Genomic DNA, 24,242 nt, shown 5'->3' with positions numbered 1-24,242 from the left:
CTGTTGTTTTCTTTCGAAATTGTTTTCTTGCCAATAGTCCTGAAGAATGCAAGGTGAAAAGCTTTCACCAAATGTCATTTTTTCTCTCTCTCTCTAAAAGGGGAAACAAATCCACCTGATCTCAGTCAGGTCATTGTCCCCAGACACTGACACTCCGCAGGCTCCCTGCGCATGCGCGCGCTTTCCCCGCCCGCCCCGCCCACCACCTCACGCGAGGACCCGCCCATTGGCGACGTGCGCATGCGCCGCGAGGGGGGGGGGGCGCCTGGCTGCGGAATGAGGTAAATGCTCGCGCAGCTTCCGTTGTTGTTGTTGAGGAGGAGACGGCGGCGGGGGGCTGGGGCGCGTCAGAGTGAGTAACTTATAGACGTGTGATATATCTGGGCAGAGGGATGAGGGTAATGTATAGATATGTACCGTGGGAAGCTGTAATGTGTTTGTAGGGAGTGTGAGTGTGAGTGTGAGTGTGAGTGTGAGTGTGAGTGTGAGTGTGGGTGTGAGTGTGAGTGTGAGTGTGGGTGTGGGTGTGGGTGTGGGTGTGGGTGTGGGTGTGGGTGTGGGTGTGGGTGTGAGTGTGGGTGTGAGTGTGAGTGTGGGTGTGGGTGTGAGTGTGGGTGTGGGTGTGGGTGTGGGTGTGAGTGTGAGTGTGAGTGTGGGTGTGAGTGTGAGTGTGAGTGTGAGTGTGAGTGTGGGTGTGGGTGTGGGTGTGGGTGTGGGTGTGGGTGTGGGTGTGGGTGTGGGTGTGAGTGTGAGTGTGAGTGTGGGTGTGAGTGTGAGTGTGAGTGTGAGTGTGAGTGTGAGTGTGGGTGTGGGTGTGGGTGTGGGTGTGGGTGTGGGTGTGGGTGTGGGTGTGGGTGTGAGTGTGAGTGTGGGTGTGGGTGTGGGTGTGGGTGTGAGTGTGAGTGTGAGTGTGAGTGTGAGTGTGGGTGTGGGTGTGGGTGTGGGTGTGGGTGTGAGTGTGGGTGGTACAGAGGGAGAGGGGTCGTGTGTAAATATGGAGTGAGTTAGAGAGAGAGGCTGGCAGTAATGTATAAACATAGACCCGGGGGGGGGGGGTAAGTGTGTTGATAGGGAATGGGGGTGTAGATATAGGTTGGAAGAGGGGAGTGTGTAGACATGCAGGGGTGGGGGTAATGTAGAAGTATAAAATGAGATGGGGAAATGTGTAGGTATGAACCACAGAAGGTAATGCATTCATATAGGCTGGGGTTGAGGGTATTGTACTGATACAGACTAGGGAGAGGAGAGGGATAGTGTACAGGCATGGGCTGCTGGTGGGTGGGGAGGGGTAATGTACAGGCATGGACTGTTTTTGGGGGAGGGATGATGTGTACATAATTGAAGTGAAAAAGGATAAGAGTGGGACAGTGAGTAATATATTTGTACATAGAGAGTAATGTGTATATGGGAGACTTATAACTGTAAAATATAAATTATAGAGAAGGTGTAACATGGTGTACAGGGTGATGGAGCAAACAGAGTGGTATGCAATACAATAATGTCCTGAGTAGGTGTGATGAGGGAGATGATAATACACACTGACTGAGGGGGGAGAAGTGAAGAGTAGGCTGGAGAGAAATATATAAATATACAAGGGTGGGGAGGGATTGCATATAAACATGAGCAGGAAGAAATGAGGACTATAATTTATGCACACCAAGAGTGAAAATGTAAAAGTTGGACAATATACAACAGTGAGGGTGGTAAAGAAATAATAATATAAACATTCACTGAGTGAAATATAAATAATTACATAAGGAGAAAGTGACCCAGGAGACCAAGAAGGACCTGCAGGATAGGGGGAGAGAGAAAGGCAGACATGGGGATATAGAGAAAAAGCACCCAGTGATCAAGTGTCAGCGTGGCACCCAAGGGAGATACATAGTTGGAACAGAGAGAATTTGTGGAGGGGTGTTAGGAAGATCTTGGGAAGCTGGGGCATGACAGCTTTGGAGATATAGGTGTTGGGGAGGTTGTGGAATTTTGGGGAGAGTGAGGGAGTGTAAGTGGGTGGTGATTAGGATAGAGTAAGTGTGTCAAAGGGCAGAGGTGGAGATTTCCTTGGGATTGAGAGTTCAGAGAAAGTGTGTCTGACCTTGGGGTTGTGTTTGACTTGGTTTTTCTTGATCTCTTATGGGGAGCTGTAAGTATAATTCAAAAGCTGAGGGCACAAGGAAGGTTTTTTTCAGTAATGTTAATTTAATGTTGTGCTTTAACTTGAAGAGGTATTTAACAACAGCTTAGAATTAGTCTGTTGGGTATCAAACCATCTCTGAGTGTTTTGAGGGTACAACCATTTCAATAGCATATCGTGGTTGTATGGTTTCTTGTTGATTAATTGTGGAGGTGATCTTTCCAGCTAGAAGGTACAATTAGCAAACAGGAGAACCAACCTATTTTTTTCAGTATTTATCCAGTCACCTGCTGAATGTGGTGATTGGCCTGTTTCCTTAAAACTGATATTGTTGTGGTGTCTCAATCGAGCTGCCTTATAATGTGGTTATTCTTGCAATGTTATCTTGTGTTTAGTAAGTGATATTCTCACTTTGAGTCAAGTTTGAGCTCCACCCAGTCACCTAACTGCAAAATAAATGCACTGTAGTGCTGTTTTTTTTTAGTCAATGTTAAACCAAGGCTTTGTCATGTTCTGTTGGATCTGTTCAAATTACACTGTTGCTATTATGATGCAGAACTTGGGAGTTATCCTCAGTCTCTTGGCTAATATTTATATCTCATCAATGCCTAAAACAGGCTACTGTATTTGATCATCTTTATTGTTAATGGGAGCCTGCTGTGTCCAAATTAGGGTCTCTTGTTTAGTTCAGTAACTGTATTAGGCTTTGAGATCTATTTTTATTTGTTTGAATCATTAGTGAGAGTACTTGCCATGTCAATACAATCTTTTTCTTTTAAAAAAAATTCTTTCATTATTTCTGCCAAGGCCTTTATACACTTCTAATTTGCACAAATAATAGTCTGTGTGAACTTGTTAAAATAAGTTGGAGTCAATTAAATGCAGGAAAATATGTTATGCCTTTTGAAATTACATAACGTATGTTCACTTAGAATGCAGTGGAAAGAATCTAAGCATTTACAAAGTAGCAGTAAATCTACAGGAGCAAATTTTATTAAAAACTTAATCTTGTTCTCTGGATACTTCTAGTACTTTATGAGCAATAAACTACTGTTTTGGTCAAATATGATAGACATGGCCAGTTAAACAACATATAACTTGTATTTGTAAAAGTCCCTTAACACACACCTTCCCAAGGCATGTGCAGGAGCAATGTTGGACAGAATTGGACATAGCCACATTAAAGAGATAATAGAACATAGACCAAAACTTGGTCATATGATTTTAAAGAGCTTTTTTTTTCTTTTTTTAAAAAAAAAGCAGAAAGATATGTTGACAACCAGGGTGAAATCGCAAGCTTCGGACCTGGGAACTGAAGACAAAGCTATGGTTTGTGAAATAAAGGCAACCTAGGATGAAGAGGCCAGAGTTTATTATATTTCCTTAACAATCACTTAATATTCTCAGTTGTCAACCTAAATCGAGTGAGGCTTGAGGCTTTTGATTTAGAATTGCTTGTGTAGTTGTTACTTTGTGTTCATGTTCTTTTAGATTTTTTTGTATAGAATTCTTGATCTTGATTTCTGCTTTTGGAATGATAGGTCTTGAGGTTGCTGTGGTGAGAATTCACAGCTGGATAACAAGATGAAACTCAGGATTTGGTTGCCAGGAATTCTTGGAATTCTTCTTGGATTGAACCTTGGCGTGTTAGGCCAAATTACACCTATCCCAAGTTCAGGTAAGATGTGTTGGATTAAAAGGTGTAGTTTAATTGGTTGATCTCTCATACCTACATTTATATAGGTACATGCATGCGTGTACACACACTCTTGCTCTGTTATATTCATAGCTTTTTTTAAACCAGGATCTGACTGTGCTAAATAATATCTGCTACTTTGCTGTATCTCCAAATTACAGTCCATAATCATTGTTTATAAGATAAGCTTTTAATCAATAAATTGGGGGTTGATTTTTTTTTTCATGACCACACTTTCGGAAAAGTGTGATTGCACTGGAGGGAGTGTGGAGGACATTCACCAGGATGTTGCCGATGTATTGGATCACTTTAGCAATGAAGAGAGGCTGGATCGGCTAAGGTTGCTTCCTTTAGAACACAGAAGGCTGAGGAAAGACCTGATTGAGGTGTATAACATCGAGGGGCTGACTGGGTAGATAGGAAATAGCTGTTCCCCTGAGTTGAAGGGGTGTAATTATAAGGTGAAGGGCAGGTGGTTTAGAGCAGATTAGAGGAACATTTTACTTCACACAAAGGGTTGGGGGTACCTGGGAAGACAGTAGAGACAGGAATCCTCACAACCTTTTTATAAAAGTTATGTGGATGAGCAAGGCTATGAGCCAAGTGTTGAAAAATATGCATGGTGTGTGTATAGGTTTGTGTAGACTTGGTGGGCCAAAGGATCTGTTCTATGCAATGTGACTCTTGTCAAGAGTGTGGTGCTGGATAAGGCCCTTGCCCAAAACATTGATTCTCCTGCTCCTCAGATGCTGCCTGACCTGCTGTGCTTTTCCACCACCCCACACTCAATTCTGATTTCCAGCATCTGCAGTCCTCACTTTTCTCCTATGTGACTCTGTCTCCAGCATCCTGGAGAGTTTGAAGTTCGTGGTCTCTTATTGCTTCGCTGTCAGAGTTTGATTGGATACCATTCCTGACACCTGCACCTTCCAAAGGTTGTGTAAAAGGTGTCTGTGTAGACATGACCAGTTGCCTTCAATGATGTATTATTCTATGATTGAGTCAAGTAAGTTTGCACCTGGATGAGAAATATAAAATGTTGGGTTTTTTTGGCTAAGAGGGTTTGATCTAAATATGAGAAATTGGTATTTTAGGCCAAAGGTGGGTGTTGACTGTTGTATAATATTGACTGTTACTTGGGTACATATGATATTCCACATGGCACCATTGATTAATTTGTTGTTATTTGAGCAGAATACCGCATTCACTAAAGGAGCAACATTTTGAATCTAGTTGAATTGTTGCATCACCAGTTGTAATGTTAACATTATGGGTCTGCTACTTTTCCTCTGCACCTTTTTACTACTGGATTGTTGTCAAGTTCCACTTCATACAACACACCTTTAAGATTTTGTCTGTTGGATCTCAAGAGTTGGCTTAACATAGTGTGTAATTTTTGCAAGTCCATGTGAAGCTGAGAAATTGATTTGGGTTCATCGGAATGAGTAGCTGCTTTTGATGACCAAAGGCTTCATATAGTGCATGTGTTTTAGAAATAGAATATTGTAAATTTACATAAAACTAGTGAGTGAACATAGAATGTCTGCACAGATCTCTCTGAATTCAATTTCTCACTGGGTTCTCATTTTGGATTAGCATAACTTGTGTAATTTAAGTATGAGAGGCAAATGTTGATATTTAGAAATTGTCATGCCCCTGTTTGTTAGAAGTTACTGGGTGTGCTGTATCCAAATGTGACCTTTCTAAGGGTGCATTATGTTCACTAGTCTATAACTTCTATTCTCACTGGTTCTAGAGTTAGCTATTGGTAGAAAATTATGATGCAGAGAGACTATTAGACTAATTTTGACATGTTCAACAAATGTGTTCAGTCCTGATTCCATTACTTTTAAAGTATATAATCTCTCATTTTTATAGATCATGTTGTAGAAGCTTATTTTGTAGGATGTGGAACTTTCAGAAACATTGGTCTTTGTGATTTCAGCGATGCCATTCTGCTTCAGGCCAGATGTACATTTTTTTTTTGTTGTGTATTGTTTTGTTGATTTTGTTTGGGTATTGTTACTTAGTTACTTTTAGTGTTAGAGTATTTAGTGTCGTAGGTTTTTCTTGAAGGCCTTAATTCTTGTGCAAATGTGGTTGAAAAGAGAATATCATTAAGTTTAAACCCATTCTAATCCAATAATATATCCACTTTATTTCAATGTATGTTTCTATTCTTGCCCTGCTCTCGCTCTCATGTCCTCTTGTCTTCATGTTTCTTGCCTGCCTTGTGTGCCTGGCTGACTCTTGCATATCACATTGGTCTGCCTTCTCTCACTATCGCTCGATCTGTTAATTTGATGCACTCCCTCGATATCCTTCAGTCGACATGCAAGCGTAGAAGATAGGAGTGGGAGTAGACCATTCTACTGCTTAAGCCAGCTCCACCATTCATTATGATCCTGGTTGATTCTTGAGCTCAATATCCTAATACCACACTTTTTCAGGTAGCTCTATTAATGGACCTCCTCTCGCTGTTTTGACGTGCCCTCACACTTCATTGACGTGCAAACCCCCCCCCCCCCCCACCCCACTTGCTCATACTGTTGATGGGCTCTCAATCTCTTTCGCTTGCTGTATTGATTTGCCCTCCTGTTCTCTCCCGTTTTGTTAATGTGACACCCCTACACACACGCTCTTACTTTGTTGGCATGCCTCCCTTGTTGTGTTCACATGCCTCCCTGACCTTCTCTTGCTCCTTTTTAGTGTATTATCCCTGTCTTTTGCTTGCCCAGCAGGTCTGTTTCCCTGATTCTTATTTACCCCATTGGTGTGCCCACCTCACTCACGTTAGATATTGTCTGTATGGAGTTCACCAAAGTGTTCAACAAGGTTCCACGTGGTAGACTGGCTAGTGAGGTTAGGTCAAATTGGCTTGAAGATGGTGGTGGAGGGAGGGTGGGGTGGTGAAGGTAGTCTTTCAGACTGGAGGCCTGTAACCAGTGGTGTTCCACAAAGAATGGTGTTGGGTCCACTGCTTTTTGTCATTTATACAAATGATTTGAATGTGAATATAGGAGACATGGTTTGTAAGTTTGCAGATGACCCCAAAGTAGGTAGTGGACAGTAAGAAAGGTCATTTGAGTGCAATAGGATCTTGATCACATGGGACATTGGACTGAGGAATGGCAGATGGAGTTTAATTTTGATAAATGAGGTATTGAGTTTTTTGTTAAAGACAAACTAGGGCAGGACTACAGTTAATGGCAAGGCCCTGCTTTGTGTTGCTGAACAGAGATTTAGGAGTGCAGGTGCGTAGTTCCTTGAAAGTGGAGTGGCGAGTAGATGGGAGTGAAGTAGGTGTTTGGCACACTTGCTTTCATAAAGGTTTATAAAATCATGAGGGGCATGGATAAGGTGAGCAGGCAAGGTCACTTTCCTTCGGTGGCGGTGGGGTAGTCCAGAACTAGAAGGCATAGGTCTTAGGTAAGAGGGGAAAGATTTAAATAGGACCTGAGGGGTAACTTTTTCAGGCAAAGGGAGGTGGACATATGGACCGAGCTGCCAGAGGAAATAGTGAAGACTGTATTACAGTTACAGTATTTAAAAGGCATCTGGATAGGTATATGAAAAGAAAGGGTTTAAAGGGATATGGGGCCAATTGTTGGCAAATGGGACTAGATTAGATTGAGATATTTGTTCTTCATGGACGAATTGGACCGAAGGGTCTGTTTCCATGCTGTATCACTCTGTTCATGCTGTATGACTCTGGGTTCTCCTTTCTTCCCCCTTCTACCATAAGGAACTTACAAAGAAATTTGATAATTGTGTGTGCAACTATAACTGGGTTGCTGTTGCAAACTGCACTGATTCCTTTTACGAGTTTTTCTGGTCAGATGACATTCTTGCGTTTCCCAGTGATTGTGCAATCAATCCTCAGTGATTACGAATTGTCAAAATCAAAACTGCGTCCTAAAGAGCTATGCAGTGAAATGAAGCCCTCTTGAAGCATGGTGATTAGTATAATGTAGGAAACAGCAACCAGTTTGCACACAACAATGATCCATAATCAATTACAGGATAATGGTTGGATTATTTGATCTTCTGATGTTTGGGATAAATAGTAATCCTCCATGCTAGATATGACTTCAGAATAGTGCCACGAGGTCGATGATGTCCATTTGAGAGGACAGACAGGACTTTGGTTTACTGTATCACCTGAAAGGCATTCTTTTTCCCCCCCCCCCCCCCCCCCCAGCACTGCATCACTTTTCTCAGAGCTGCACTGGATTGACAGGCTAAATTTTGCCCTTGAGCCTAGGAAGGGAGGCTTAAACCCATGAGTGAGAATGCTATCACACGTGAAATGTGTTCATCTAGTACTTTTTGTTAGAATACTAAATGGACTCAAACTCTTAACATTCACCTGTACCTGTGCTTTTGTTTTTGCCACTGTTTACCTGTTATTTACTTATCTATGCTACTTAACTGTGACCTGCCTGTATTGCTCGCAAGACAAAGCTTTTCACTGTGCCTCGGTACACGTGCCGTTCAGTTCAATTTGATCCGATCCGTCACAGCTGATACTGGATTGATTATTGGAAGTGACAAACCTCTAATCTCTCAATTTTAGACTTTTGTAATGTTGTATGCAGCTGTCTGAGTTCCTGAACTCTTCAAGTTTAGTTTCATTGCACAACTAAAAGTAAAATTCTTCAGGATTTCTTCTGGAGTGTTTCTTTCCAGTAAACAACTGTGAATGAATGCATTGATATATTAAATTGAACGTCTGGGCAAAGGGGGAAGAAGAGAAAAAAATCAAGTTTTTATTTTGGTGTCCCAGTTACCATTTGATAACACAAGTCTCCATTTTGCTGATTTAAAGCAGACTTCCCAAATTTAATTTAAATTCTGTTAAGGTGATTTAAAATAGTCTGTGGTGCTGAGTGTGGAATTGCCAGATTGTACTAAACACCCATTTAGTCCACTCATGTCCGTTGGTGAAGGCTCACTGTTACCTACGGTATGGTCAATAAATGGTAGTCTTGCCAGCAATGCCCAAATTCCATGAATGAGCAAAAAAATCTGGTAAGAAAGCAAGGTATGACCATACATGGTTAATGTTTGAAGATGCATTAAGAGGAATAGACATGTCCACGGGTTGAGGTGAAGGAATAGGTTAATTGTTGGCTTAATCCTTTGCAAATGAGGCAGGTCCTCTATTCTGAATTTCATTTTAAAAAGTGCAATTAAATATGTATGTCTTTTTCAGGTTCAGGTTGCAGTGATTCCAGTAACATCAATTGTGAGCAATGTCTGAGAAATGTTTCCGTGAGTACCATGATTAATTATTGCATTCCAGTTGCATACTTTGTCTAATGAATGTGATATCAAGAGCACACCTGCAGGGATACAGGGCTGGAAGAGTGTGTCATCGGGCTGAGGTGGGAGGAGGTGTGAGTGGCAATTAAGTACTGGCCTAGAGCAGTTATGAGGGTGCAATCTGAGCAGAATTACCATTGATCCACAAATTTTATGCCATAGGCTATTTTTGTCTACTGTGTCTGTAGAACTGTCTAAAACTGATTACACTGCCTTGCTGTCTCTCCCCAAAGCTTGCATATCCCTCTTTTGAAATGTTTATTCAAATTTTCAATTAAAGATTCACTTGTCAGTGACTCATTCAATTGCAGTGGTACATCTTTCTGTGGTCTTTCAGTTGTCCCCTCTCTAGGAATGTCTCAATTCCTCATTCTTCTGTTCATTTTAAATAAGTAATTTTACTCCAGTCTCCCTCTGTACTTAATTGTGGGAGTACAGCAGAAATGATAAGCAGTTAAACCACAATGCATTATGCTACTGAAGGTCTCTTGCCATTTGCAAAGCTGGACGAGTTTTAAACAGATTAGGGTATGTCTTTTCTGACTAAAACCTGGCATTCAGCATTTGTAACAGAATCGATATTGGTGCTCGTGTTGAGAAATCTAATATTTCAAAACCACCCTGGCATGTGTTCATCTAGTACTTTGTTAGCAGTATGTGCACACAGTGCTGCTTCATGTGTATTACAGAGAATTTATAAGATGGAAACTGTTCATTTGGTTCAACCAGTCCTTGCTGGTATTTATTTTTTCCCACCAAGTGTTCTCCCACTCCATTGACTTAATCCAATGCTATCAATAGACCCTTCTATTCTTTTCTCCCAAGTGTTTAGCTGCCTTTTAAACATGTGTTATTCATCTCAGCTATTCCCTAGGGAACAAGCTCTACATCATCTCCACCCTCTAGGCAAAGAAATTCTCTTGAATTTTTAAAAATTTATGTGTGACTACTTTTGATTTCTGATCTTTAGATTGGAAAGGCATTCTCTATATCTCTAATTTTAGAAACTCCTTTCAGGTCAATCTTTACTTTCTCTCTTCCGAAGGAAAGAGCCCCAGCTTGTTCAATTTTCCTGAAGCTGTGACCATTCAATTCTGATCTTCTCAAATCTCTTCAGTACCTCCCTTTTTTTGTTTGTAAAACTGAGCATAAAGCAGTTTACAGTACAACAACAAAATTTGATATAGCATTTCAAGTGCAGTGCAGGAAGATATCCCTGTTTTCATCCAATGTAAAATAATAGCTATTGAGTAAAGCAAATCTTATCTCTAGCCAAAATTTTACATCATCCTCCTCAATGACTTGGTATGTAGGCTGCATCCCAACAAGGGGAAATGAAGCTTCAGTGAATTTGGTTGGATACAAAGTTCTGAGCAGCTATTTTCTTACCCAGAATGCTTAGCAACACAACGTGATTAGTAGGATTTTAAATCTGGAAGCTCTTACACTACAACACTCAACTTAACTTGAACAGTGAACAGGCTTTCCAGTTTCAGAGCAGAGGGGTGCTGAGTTTTGAAGGATTACTGACTTGTGCAAATACTTATTCTCTAGGTTCATTGACACCAATACTGTGTGTGCATAGATTTTAACTAGCTTAATTAAATCTTACAGTGTCTGTGGTGTAATGCCAACAAAAAATGTGTTGACTACCCAGTGAGGACAATCCTTCCACCAAAGTCGTTGTGTTCACTGTCTGAAGCACGATGGGGTGTCTGCTGGGGTAAGTGACCAGGAATTTATTACTCCTATTTCTTGTCAGTCTTTTGAAATGCTTCTTCACTATTTCATAGACTTATAGAATCATACAGCGTGGAAACAGACCCTTCAGGCCAACTCGTCCATGCTGACTAAGTTTTCCAAACTAAACTAGGCCATCTGCCTCTGTTTGGCCCATATACCTCTCAACTTTTCATATTCATGTACCTGTCCAAATGTCTCAACGGTTGTAACTGTACCTGCGTCTACCACTTCCTCTGGCAGTTCTTTCCACATATGAGCCAGGTCTCTGTCAAATCTTTCTCCTCGCACCTTAAAATTATGCCCTCTTGTTTTGAATTCCCCAACCTTAGGGAAAAGACTTTTTACTATTTGCCTTATCTACGTCCCTCATGGTTTTTATAAACCTCTGTAAGGTCACCCGTCAACCTCCTGTGCTCCGGCGGGTGGGGGGGTGAAAAAAGTCCCTGCCTCTGTTTATAACTTAAATCTTCCAGTGCTGGTGACATCTTTATAAATCTTTTCTGCATCCTCTCCAGTTTAATAATAATCTTCCTGTAGCAGGGTGACTGGAACTGTACACAGTACTCCAAAAGTGGCTTTACCAAAGACCTGGAGACCTGCAACATGATGTCCAAAGTCCTGATTATTAACCAGGTGAACTTCAAGAGCTTTTGCCATCCACGTCCCTCTGACCTATTTCCTTCTGGGTTTGCCAACAGGAAGCAAATTTTCTTTATTCTTTCCCCTCTCTCCAACTGCACTTCAAATCTGGAAACTGTCATGTCATTGTCTTGTCACTGCTTCCACTGTGGGTTAATTCAACCATTGCCTCACCTCGTCACTGCATTTGCTTCTGCAGGAAAAAAAAACTATTCTTTCCCAACCAACTTGAAGTTCACCCATGTGGCCCCTGTCTTTAGTATCTGAAAATCCAAAGGACACAGACTTTGTATCCAAAAGGTTCAACTGATTAGGTCACCAGAACTGAATAGCTTTATATTGAGAACTATTGGTTGTAATTACCAGGCTCAGTAGAGGACACTAACGTAGAACACTCTCCCATTGCTGAATATCTCTTCAAGACATTCGCCCCTGCTCCATCTTCCCTTTCCAATAACTAGAGTAAGGAGCATCTTGTGCATCAAGATTGAGATTGCTTGTTCAGTTGTCTCTGTTGCTTCTCAGTAATGACCTGATTTCACATTCTTGTCTAGTTCCTCTCACCTCTTCCTAAGTTCAAGTTGTTCATGAGACCCACCTATAGCACTCTTGACATTATTCCAATTAAACTGCTGACTATCTAATTTCGTTTTCTTTCAATGGAAGCTGACCATGTAAATTGTTTTCCCCTCCAGACTTCTGCCTAAAATTTCCCCTTTCTGACAGCTGCTTATCTAAATCTTTTCAGTTTGTTTTCTGCCCACCGTGATACTTAAATGGCTCGAACTAAAATCTCAAACGAATTTCTCCATGTTTGGGGTGTTCCTTGGTCTCACTACAGCTTTTAATATTTTCACTAATGTTATCTGCCATTTAGTGGACTTCTCATGGTTTGGTTTCATCCCTAGCTATCTGAATGCAATCAATGTGATTCCACTAGTGGCATTTCCTTTCACCGCATACCATAACATTCATGTTCTTGAAAGGAGTTATGCTGAGACCCTTTTGCTTTCTCACATCGATTATATCCCGAAGGCAATTTTGTCCAAAGTCTCAGTATCAACTTCTACCTGCTTGCTTATGCTACCCAGTTCTAGCTCTCCACCATTTCAGTGTCGTCAACTAGATATTTTTAACATTCAGTGTAACATTTAGCTTCCTCCAATTAACCTTTGGTCAGGATCAAAGCTATTGTCTCTGGCTCCTGCCTCTACCGCAAGAGGCATTACCACAGAATCCATTCCCTCCCTAGGAGCTGGAGAAACTTTCCCCACACAACTGCGCACACGTTTTAGAATTTAGGACACATTTTTGTTTTCAGTAATGGGGGATATTTTAGGTTCTGTCCTTGATTCCCTGTGCAAGCTAACTGATGTAGGATTAATGTCAGACCAGATGTTGCACTTCACCTCAAACTCTTAATCTTTGGTAACCTCTGAAATGTTTGTGTATGGGCACCAGAGGGGTTAAGATCTGATGTGATGTTCTTCCTAAGCAGTGGTGTTAAAATGACCCATTCTCTCTCGGGCAATGACTCAAGTAATTTTTAAAACTTTTCTTGTTCAGCAGGCAGCTGAACAATGTCATATTGAGTTTCCACCCAAGACCTAATGTGTTATGCTTCTTGGATGATTTGTGGAGTGACGGGGAGGAGCAAAACTAAATCTGCTGCTGCTGTAGAAGAGAGATATTGCCTATGTTCTCAGTTGCACAAATGAAGTGTTTAACAGTGTGACCAAGAGCTCCAATTCACAAAAGGTGGAACTGCAAGGATTGCAGGACTGCCCTTGTTTTTGGCCAGAGTTTCTTAAAACTCTTCATTTTTTTTGGAATGGATTTGTAAGTTAGCTTCATACTGGCATACATTTTCACCTGGGGTTATGGGGAAGTGAGATGTAGCATTGCAATTGGGCAAAGAACTTTTCCTTTGAGGAAAAGGAAACCTTTTGTGTTAAATGTTCATTGTTATGGGATGACTGAAAAGTGTTGATTCGGGGGCTTTCCTTCACTCCAGCATTGATGCTGTAATCACTCCTGTGTTGCTGCTTAGTTTATTATTTTTGCAACTTTAGCAGTGGCTGTCCAATCTCTTGGAATTCCCTATTAATCTGCAATTATTTCTTGGATTTCAGTCCTAATACTTGACATTTTAATGATTTTTGTCAAGGATTCAATTGAATTCCAACTTTTGGCTTTCTCTCTTTCTGGAGATTGGGGAGCTGTAGAAATGGTAAATGAAGGAAGAAGATGCGAGCACTCATCTAGTAATGATTCAAAGGGAAGTCAGCAGAGATCCAAGAGTGGTTGATCCCAGGAGAAAAGAGACACAAAAAAATCAATATCAGTTGATGAAAATGTGAACATAAGAATTCATAAATTCTAATTCCAAAGCCATTCACAGAACCATTTTATTATGAATCACCAAGTGCAAATGGATGCAGTACATCAACCCCACTAACTCTATATAACTTACTCAGTCCTTTTTTTTATCAGAGCTGAAAATGTGTTGCTGGAAAAGTGCAGCAGGTCGGGCAGCATCGAAGGAGCAGGAGAATCGATGTTTCAGGGATTCCTGAAGAAGGGCTCATGCCTGAAACGTCGATTCTCCTGCTCCTTGGATGCTGCCTGACCTGCTGCTCTTTTCCAGCAACACATTTTCAGCTCTGATCTCCAGCATCTGCAGTCCTCACTTTCTCCTCAGTCCTTTTATCAGCCATGTATCTCACTGAATCATTTTTGCCATTCTCCAATAATTTGCATTACACCAGCAAACTGTTCCAGTCTTTTCAGGGCAATCAACAGAAACTTGCATGAACAGTGTGTTTGACATTCTGTGCTCTTTCCTATGTGGCATAATGTGTGCATATGGATAGTTTCATAACAATTTATTTGTTAATCATAAGCTATAATTGTTTATTGCAGTTGTACTATTGCAATCTTAGTACAGGTCTCCTTATCCATCGATACCAAGCTACTTGCAAAGTTGCAAATTAAAGTCTTGAATTTATGATCTTTTAAATCTTTGGGGCATTTACAACCAATCACCTTCGTTTATTGAAAGGACAATAAGGGAACGTGGCAGCTGATTTGTGTAGAATAACCTCCTACAAACCACAGTTCGACTGGATAATCTTATTTTGGTTTTGGTTGAGATGAGTATTGGGTGGAACACTAGAGTGTACTCTCCTAACACTCTGGAATCTTTCCAGTATCCCCAAGAGGGCAATGAAGGCTTTGGTTTAATAATCATCTCAGTCAAAACATGACACCTCCCTTAGAACCACAAATTGAGTTAAAGATTGGGAGAATACATCTGAAATGTTTATGTAGGCTGCTGAGAGGTGATGGTACTGGATTTTTTTTTTTAAAATTCACTCATTGGATATGGCCATCACTTGTTCAGGCAGCATTGTCTATTCCTAGTTGGCCTTTAGAAGGTGGTAGTGAACTGCCCCCTTGAACCACTGTAGTCCATTTAGTGTAGGTACACTTGGGAGGTTCACTAGGGAGGGAACACCATGATTTTGGTATGGTGACAGTGCTGGAATGGCTAGTGAGTGGTAGTTGGGGATTTTGCAACGGTGGTGTTTCCACATAGTTGCTACCCTGTCCTTCTCAGTGGTAATGGCCATAGGTCTGGAAAGTGTTTTCTAAAAAGCCTTCATGAATTTCTATAGTGCATTCTGTAGACACTACATGCTGCTGCTACTTAGCATGTTCTAAAGTGACTGAATATTTGGGAGGTGGAGCCAATGAAACAGGTTAATTGTTCTGGATGGTATCAAGCTTCATGAGTGTTGGAGGTGCACTCATCCAGAAAAGTTTAGTATCCCATCACATTTGTGACTTGACACTTGTAGGTGGTGGACAGGCTTTGGAGAGTCAGGAGGTAAGTGACTTGCTAAAAGATTCCTTGCCTCTGCTCTTTTAACCACAGCACATATATGGCTCATTCAGTTCAGGTTTTGGTCAAGAGTCACCTGCACGATTATTGATAAGGGGAGGGTTTAGTGATGGTTATGCCATTGAATGTCCTGGGGTGATGGTCATTGCTTGGCACTTTGTGGTGCTAATGTTACTTGCCATTTATCAGCCCATGGCAAATATGATCCAAGTTTGGGCATAAGTTTATTCAGTATTTGAGTGAGGAATTAAATGGTACTGAACATTGTGTCATCATTGAATGTCCCCATTTCTGATTTTAATGATGGAGGGAAAGTCATTGAAGCAGCTAAAGATGGTTGTTTGGTTGATGAGAATAATAGTGGAAGAATAAATATTCAGAATTTAAACTGAGGGGTTTTTAATTGTCAAATTAACAATCAAGTGAGCATAACTAGTCTAAATATAACTAATGCTTCTAAATTTGAGAGGTAGATAATTGAACCATTTCTCCACTTGTTTCTTGGTGCACATGTGAGCCTGGATAATCAAGGTGTAAATGCTATGTCTCCAAACATGCGCACACCCCGACACCTTCAGGAAGAAGGCACTTAGCTGTCTACCCTCTGCTAATCTGTTGCTTAACTTTCTATGTGAAAGAATTGTTAAGTGTGCTGAAATCAGGCAGCATTCAGATTTTAGAAGCAAGTAGACTGGGTGTGTTGGGTACTTGGAATGCTTGCATCATTAACATTTGAGGTATGAATATAATGCCACCAGGTAGAAAAAGCCAAATGATATATTACAAACATGTTCTTCCTTGATCTTTTAAAGCTGATCCAATGCACATTCATGAGAACCGGTTCTGTCACCAAGGGCAACTTATTTCAGAAGTATTCCTACATTTTGCCAGTTCAAACCTCAACAAATTGCATCTGTGCATTGATTTTTAAAAGTTAACATTGCCAAAATCAGACTCCATGTGGCGATGATTCTCTTTAGAACTTAATGCTTTCTTCTCTAATGTAGCAATATAAACACAGGATGCAACTTCCCCATTGCTCTAAAGAAATCACGCTGAACACAAAGGATCCTATTGGTCTCACATTTAGCTGTGTCTTGATAACTTTAAAATGAAACAACACGAGCAAAAGTTCCAAAGTTGGTTTCATAGGAGGTTAATTGTTCACAAAGAAAGAAGCAGTTGCAAGATGGAGAATAAAGGGGCAAAAGAAGTTTCTCATGGGAGAGGTTGAATTCCATTTGAAGTTTAAGACCACCCCTAAAAGATTTACTCTCCTATTCTTGCTCAACTGGTCAACCTCAACTGGCAAATGAATGTAGCAACTCGCTTAAAGTTTTGATTGGTAATGTTTACTTTATGCCTGGTAATTATAAAACATTGCATTGTTCAATTCGTACTTGTGAAAAATGCAGGTTGTTTCCTGTAGCATGCGGTTTACTTGTTACTGCATACTTAAAATAAGCAGTGAAAATTCTTAGCTTTGTGTGCTTATTCTTTGTGGTCTATGAAAGTTCTGTTTTCACTGTTAGTCCAGGTTGCTTATTTTTCACAGTTCCTGACACAATTATTTGGTTAAAATGAAAATTAAAAATGCAGACATAAATAGGGTGTAGCTTTTTTATACACGGCTGTGTATAAAATTTGCAATTGGCTAAACTTTAGAACTGTTGTATTAGTGTAGAATCAAAGGAAACAAAGTGGTGGGGAGATGCAGGAGGAAGGCAAGATCTTGAATAGCTTGGGGATGCACCAACTCAACACAGTTCCCCAAATCGAAAATCGTCAAGTCAGTGTGGCTCCAGTGATATTTGAGAACTCCCAGTTTGGCTGTGTTGGGGTGTGTTTTTGATCTATCTCGTGATGTGAAGGACCTTTTCTCTTTTTTTGTTTTTGGGGGGAGGGGGGTGTCAGTGGGATCATGCCCCTGTGCAAATCAACTTCAGAAAGGAATGGTGGTAAAGGGGGGACTTCAAGGAGAGCTGTTGAAAGTGCAATTATCCATTGCAGAAATCTGAAACTGCTAATGGCAGAATGAGGCTCTGTTCCATCAAGTGTCACCGGATTTGGCTTGGAGCCAAACAGTGGACCTACTATGTGCAACCTACTGAAATTTGTAGGACTTAAAGATAATCTTGTGTGAATGAGCCCTGTAACAACTCACTCAAGTCTCTTTATTGTTTCACTTCCTTTTAATTGAGCTGGATTTCCCAGTTGAGACATTGGAGCTTGTTTTGTCTGCCCCCTTTCGCCAGTTTTCCTTAACAGGTTTTTGAATTTATATTAAGGATTGATTTTTCTGAGCCACTGCACTCCTCAGACACCTGAAGTGAGGTGATTTGTGCCTCTTACATCAGCTATATGTTAGTGGGTGGCAAGGAGGGGAAAATTTACTCTTTTAAATTTGAGCTGTTCTCTTCTGATCTTCCAGAATCTTGTTTAAAGGTTGAATAAAATATATATTTCAAATGTCCTGAATATTAAACAAGACCCTTTTTTCTTTTTTGCAGTGAATTTTGAAGCTTTAATCATTGCTATGTCAGTGGTTGGTGGAGTTCTTATCTTGTCGCTGTGTATCTGCTGCTATTGCTGCTGCAGGAGTCGCAAAAACAGGAAGTGAGTGTTTGGTCTTTTATCTAAAGCCCAGAGTGAGCCAGCACTGAATCATATGGGTTTCCATCTTAGCTCATTGACTTGCTGCATCTATCAGTGTGCTATAGGATATCTGACTCTTCAGTTCACACTTACAATGTTCCTCTTTGAAAGGAATAAAACTGAGAATGCTTTTGTTCAATGTAGATATGCTAGTTGATAAAATAAAATAATATTAAAATTTTAGCTCTGCTCAAGGCAGTGAGGAGTGACCGTGTTGGACCTTTTTTTTTTCCCTCTGGAAAATAGAAGGCCAAGATGTGACCTGATTGACATTTTTAATATTACGGAGGGAGTCGATAGAGATTTCAATTTGTACAGAATTTCAAACGAAAGGGCCTTAAATATGAAGGAATTACTAATCAATCCAACAAAGAATTCAATAAACGTTTCTTTATCTGGAGAGTGCAGAGAATGTGAAACTCTCTACCAACTGCAATGGTTAAACAAAATCGGGTGCATATTAAGGAAATTTGGTAAGTAGAAGATGCAGATAAGGGCACAACATACAATTCACTAGGGAGATGGGGTGGGGTGGAAGAAGATCTGATTGAAACTTACCAAATACTTAGACCTGAATAGAATGGCTATGGGGAAACCCCTAGAGTATCTGAGTGTAATTGCTATACCCTTGGGTCCTTGCTATCACCTTGGAATTCCCATTTGCACTTCTCTATCTTTTCTACCTATTTGAAGACACTCCCTGAAACCAACTTTGACCAAACTTGTGGTCATCTGTTATACTAATTTGTGGCTTAATGTCAGATTTTGATTTATTATAATTCTGGGAAGTGGTTTGAGATGCTTTACTACTTTAAGGATGGTATAGAAATGTTGTTGTGGTTCTGTTCGCCGAGCTGGGTATTTGTCTTGCAAACGTTTCGTCCCCTGTCTAGGTGACATCCTCAGTGCTTGGGAGCCTCCTGTGAAGCGCTTCTGTGCTGTTTCTTCCGGCATTTATAGTGGCCTGTCTCTGCCGCTTCCGGTTGTCAGTTCGAGCTGTCTGCTGTAGTGGCCGGTATATTGGGTCCAGGTCGATGTGTTTGTTGATCGTCTGTGGATGAGTGCCATCAACAAACACATCGACCTGGAACCAATATACCGGCCACTACAGCAGACAGCTCGAACTGACAACCGGAAGTGGCAGAGACAGGCCACTATAAATGCCGGAGGAAGCTTCACAGGAGGCTCCCAAGCACTGAGGATGTCACCTAGACAGGGGACGAAACGTTTGCAAGACAAATTCCCAGCTCGGCGAACAGAACCACAACAACAAGCACCTGAGCTACAAATCTTCTCCCAAACTTTGGTATAGAAATGTTGGTTAATTGGCTCGTCCAGTTGAAAGGATGAGAAGCATGTTTTCTTTTTCTTTTTAAAAATCCATTCACAAGTTCTTTTTGCAAAGACCAGCACTTATTGCGTGAGTCTAATAATCCTTGAGAAGATGGTCGCCAGCTGTCGCCATGAATGGCATTAGTCCTTTCTTGCTGTGGGTTTCACTGACTTGCCAAGCTATTTCAAAGGATATGTAAAATTTAGAGATATTGCTGTGGGTCTGGAGACACATAGAAACCAGACAGGGTAAGGGCCGCAAATTTATAATGAACCAGCTAGATTTTTCTATAAGCGTGATACTACTCTGGTCACTATTACCGATATCAATTTTTTTAATTACATAATTTATACCCATCTGCAGATCATTAGTCCTGGTTTCTGGATCATTCCAGGAATTGAGGAAGGGTGCAAATTGTAGAGTTGCATCACCCAACAGGAATTGCTATTTATTGGCAATTTGTTTTCATGGAACACATTACCCATATTGACCCAATGATGGCCTCCTTCGAGCACTGGCCTAAGTTATCACATCATGCTGGAAGACTTCAGTCTGAACAACATACATGGTCAGTCTGGTAACTTTTTTGTGAAGTGGAACAAGAATGATCTCTAGGCATATTAGGAGGAGTCAGAAAAGGCATATGAAAGGTGGTAGGCTGGAAGAACATACCAAGCCAGGCAGCATCAGGAGGTGGAGAAGTCTGTTTTGGGTAGCCTTGCTGCTTCTATCTCTCTCCAAATATGAAGGATGGGTAGAGTACCATCATTTGGAGCTACTTTTACATCCTTGCTCTGATATCTGGGCTTCCGTGTGTTCTTCCAGTCTTTTGCGGTCCAATTTCCAACTCCTAGTATCAGCATCTCTTATACGTTTTGTAAGAAGATTCTCTCTCTAAATTGTATTTCTTTGATTTTCTTTTTAGAAACAACAGCATAGATCAGAAGATGGAAAGAGAAAAAGAGCAGAGGAGGATGCGGCAAGAAGAAAGGTAGGGAACAGAAAGGTGGAATAAAACAGGTAGCTGGTCATTGTTTGAGGCGGATCACTTCTTTTTGGCCAACTTTTCAAGCATGTTAATCTGTTTGTGTGATCCAGATGAACCCATGTACTTAATTCACCGTGCCCTGCATGTATCATCAATTCTCTGCAATTTTGACTAAACATCTCCACTGTTCTGGGGTGTGTTCACCGCCTGACATGCTTACCCAAAAGGCCTCACTGCCTGCATGACAGATTCTCCCTCTCCAGTGATAACTACCTTCTTCCTCGCTGCTTTACCAAGTGCTTACCCTTTGTAAAGCCTAATGGCGTCCTAAACATCTGCTCTATTACCCAAGGTTACTAAAGTAGCACAGCAAATCTTGGGCATGGACTGCAGAGAGTTGACAACGTAATAAGTGACAATAAAACTCAACCAGCTGCACACTGCTATGGAATCTCATGTTATTTTGAAAGGGAAGGACTGGTTACAACACAGAACCTTTGGCTGTCCATGTAGTGCTGACCTTTTACCCTACCCTAAGAATTAGGGATAGTCAACATGGCTTAGTGTGTGAGAAATCATGTATCAAAAACTTGATTGAGTTGTTTTTTTTTCAAATATCAAAGAGGATTGATTTAAGGCAGAGCAGTGGACACAAATGTATATTGGCCTTAATAAGGCATTAAAGATTCTTCTTGGTAGACTGGTTAGCAAGGTTAGAACACATGGAATACAGGAAGAACTGGCCACTTAGACAGAACTGGCTCAAAGGTAGAAGACAGGGTGGTGATGGTGGAGGTTTTTCAGAATGGAGGCCTGTGACTAGTGGAGTGTCACAGGGGTTGGTGCTAGGTCCATTACTTTTCAACACTTATTTAAATGACTTGGATGTGAGCATAAGAGGTATAGTTAGTAAGTTTGAAAATGGCACCAAAATTGGAAGTGTAGTGGACAACAATGGTTACCTCCTGAGTACATTGGGATCTTGATCAGATGGGCTAGTGGGCTGAGGAGTGGCAGGTGAAGTTTAGTTTAAATAAATGCGAGATGCTGCATTTTGGAAAGGCAAATCCAGAGCAGGACTTGTACACCCTTTAATGGTAAGGTCCTGGGGAACGTTGCTGAACAAAGATCTTGGGAGTGCAAGTTCATAGTTCTTTGAAAGTGGAGTCTCATAGGATGGTGAAGAAGGTGTTTGGTATTCTTGCCTTTGGTCAGTGCATTGACTATAGGAGCTAGGAGGTCATATTGCGGCTGTATGGAATATTGGATAGGCCACTTTTTTAGATGTTGCATGCAATTCTGGTCTCCCTGCTATAGGAAGGATGTTGTAAAACTTGAAAAGGTTCAGAAAAGATTTACAAGGATGTTGGAGGACTTGAGCTATAGGGGGAGGCTGAATAGGTTGGGGCTGTTTTCCCTGGAGCATAGGAGGCTGAGGGGTGTCCTTTTGGAAGTTTATAAAATCATGAGGGGCACGGATAGGGTAAATAGATGAGGTCTTTTCTCTTGAGGCAATCCAAAACTGGAGGGCAAAGGTTTAAGGTGAGAGGGGAAAGATTTAAAAAGGACCGCAAGAACAACTTTTTAACAGAGGGTGGTGTGTGTATGGAATGAGCTGTCAGAGGAAGTGGTGGAGGCTGGTACAATTACAACATTTTAAAAAACATGTGAATAGGAAGGGTTTAGAGGAATATAGACCAAACGCTGGCAAATGGGACTAAATTAATTTAGCATATCTGGTCAGCCTGGATGAGTTGGACTGAAGGGTTTGTTTCCGTGCTGTACATCTGTGACACTTATGACTGTTACTATGGTGTCTTGTTTGAAGCTCTTGGGTCTAATCACTTGGGGTTGTTTCACCTTTCCTTTTTTTTTGTTTATATTTCAGGAAAAATGAAATGAAAGTCCGCCATGATGAAATCCGGAAGAAATATGGTGAGGAGAGTTTGTTTTGCAATTGTTTTTCAGTCCTTCCATCAACAAAATGCTCAACCAAGCTGTGCTGTCCTTTGGTTTGGAACAGTCATTTAAATCCTGATATTTGGCAGCAGTGAGTGCAATGACTAGAGTAATTTTGGATTTTACAGCAGAGATACAGGCTATTGGGCTCAGCTGCTCTGGCCTTAATGTTCCATGTGAACCTCTCCCTTTATATTTCATCTTACCCTCTCAACATAAACCTCCATTCAATACCATTCTCCCTCATGTACTTATCTAGCTTCTGCATATCTAGTTCTAATGTTAAAAAAATCACAACACCAGGTTGTAGTCCAACAGGTTTATTTGGAAGCGCACTAGCTTTCGGAGCGTCGCTCCTTCATCAGGTGGTAGAACCAGGGATATTACCTGATGAAGGAGTGATGCTCTGAAAGCTAGTGTGCTTCCAAATAAACCTGTTGGACTATAACCTGGTGTTATGATTTTTAACTTTGTCCACCCCGGTCCAACATCCAGATTTCCAACTCATTAGTTCTAATGTTGTAATGGATCCAGTCCGTTGTTGTAAATTTCATTTACACTTTGGAAGTTGAGTTCATTCCATTCTACAGATAACCATCAAAGCTGCACAACTTTAGATTGGATTGAATAGAGCTGTAGCACATTTGTAATGCTGTATTCTGTCCCCTTTTATTGACGAGGTAATGCAATTGAAAGGTTAACTTGAATACCTTATACAGTTGGCAATTGGGCCTCAGACTGGAACCGAACTCCCTGAGGAAGATCAAAGTAGCTGCAAGTGGTTACAGTTGGAAAGGAAGCGAATATAGCTGGGAGTTTGTGTCGGCCACCTGGAGAGCAAAGTGGGCTGAACTATATCTAAGACATGCAACTCTTTCAACTGTAAGATTGGTAGTCATGGAATAGAACAGTGCCTGTCTTTGTACAATTGTACAAGCTTGAGTGGCAATGCCAGTCAGGAAATCTTGGACTTGTCATTTTAATTGATGGGCACCTGCTAATACTTTGAGTGGCATGGCCATTGCCCATTCACATGTGCAACTGTATAATGGCCCACTGTATGCACCCATTCAGGGAGCACAATCACAAGTGAAAGTGTATCTTGACTGACTAAAATATGCAAGGTTGGCGAATCTTAACTTTGATTTTTGCTTTTATTCCAGGTTTGTTCAAGGAACCAAATTCTTACTCCAAATTTGAAAACAACTAATGCGTGCAATGGAAACAACTCTGCTACAAACAAAGAAAATCCAAATGATTAATATTCAGATAGCTCAGTCTTTAATTATATATTATACTTAACTAATCTCTTCCCTCCTAAAACCCCAGAAGCAATGAAATCAAACCAGGCCTATGTTTGATTTTCTTCTCTGGGAAGAGGAGCTTTTGTTTTTAACTTGTCAAATTCTGGATCAGATAGTATTTAATCTTTTGGCGTAATTTCTAATCCTGTAACTCGAAGATTCTAGTATTTACACTGGGGAGATTGACACCAGCAATTTCAAGCAAGTGTTGTAGATGGACCAAGCCACTGTTTCTAGATGCCCTAATTTAGTTTTTCTCAACCAGAGCGAACTCAGTGTAAAAGAAAAGCTCATTTAAATCACTTAGTTGGATGTTTCTGGTAGGATGTATGTCCAATTCCAGAGCAAAGCCTGTGCCATTCAATGTCTTGTCCCTTTTATAATCCACGTACAATGCAAGATGGAGTAGATATTTTTATCCATGCCTTGGATCCAGCTGATCAACAGCTTCTGCAGATAAACAGTGTCGCTGGATCTGTGAAAATTCTGTTTATACAGCCACTTATAAACCAAAGAGTGCAAGAAGTTGAAAATGCTGCATTTCCTAATGGCGGTATGGATG

General features: G+C 40.9%; 1 protein-coding gene across 3 annotated transcripts; it reads left to right on the top strand.

The window, feature by feature from the left end:
- The first annotated feature begins 262 nt into the window (after positions 1-262).
- On the top strand, positions 263-24,242 carry LOC140481878 (pituitary tumor-transforming gene 1 protein-interacting protein-like). Of its 3 annotated transcripts, none has more exons than XM_072578494.1 (8): positions 263-281; positions 3,676-3,812; positions 9,046-9,104; positions 10,770-10,878; positions 17,952-18,057; positions 20,355-20,420; positions 22,306-22,352; positions 23,540-24,242. In XM_072578494.1, exons 2-8 carry the CDS (start codon positions 3,719-3,721, stop codon positions 23,584-23,586), a joined length of 528 nt encoding a protein of 175 aa, XP_072434595.1. In that variant the 5' UTR covers positions 263-281; positions 3,676-3,718; the 3' UTR covers positions 23,587-24,242. The 3 variants fall into 3 exon arrangements, with proteins under 3 accessions (XP_072434595.1, XP_072434594.1, XP_072434596.1); XM_072578493.1 differs by having other exon boundaries at positions 266-352; XM_072578495.1 differs by lacking the exon at positions 263-281 and adding an exon at positions 380-398.

Source organism: Chiloscyllium punctatum, chromosome 10 (assembly GCF_047496795.1).
Source record: "Chiloscyllium punctatum isolate Juve2018m chromosome 10, sChiPun1.3, whole genome shotgun sequence".
NCBI classification, from domain to species: domain Eukaryota; kingdom Metazoa; phylum Chordata; class Chondrichthyes; order Orectolobiformes; family Hemiscylliidae; genus Chiloscyllium; species Chiloscyllium punctatum.
The sequence above is the reverse complement of the archived record's forward strand: the minus strand, read 5'-3'. Positions and strand labels throughout refer to the sequence as shown.

Coding starts and splice junctions, on each gene's coding strand:
- LOC140481878 (XM_072578494.1), top strand. CDS start 3,719: ATGAAACTCAGGATTTGGTTGCCAGGAATTCTTGGAATTCTTCTTGGA. Junction 20,421..22,305: donor AGGATGCGGCAAGAAGAAAG/GTAGGGAACAGA, acceptor TTTATATTTCAG/GAAAAATGAAATGAAAGTCC. Junction 22,353..23,539: donor TGAAATCCGGAAGAAATATG/GTGAGGAGAGTT, acceptor CTTTTATTCCAG/GTTTGTTCAAGGAACCAAAT.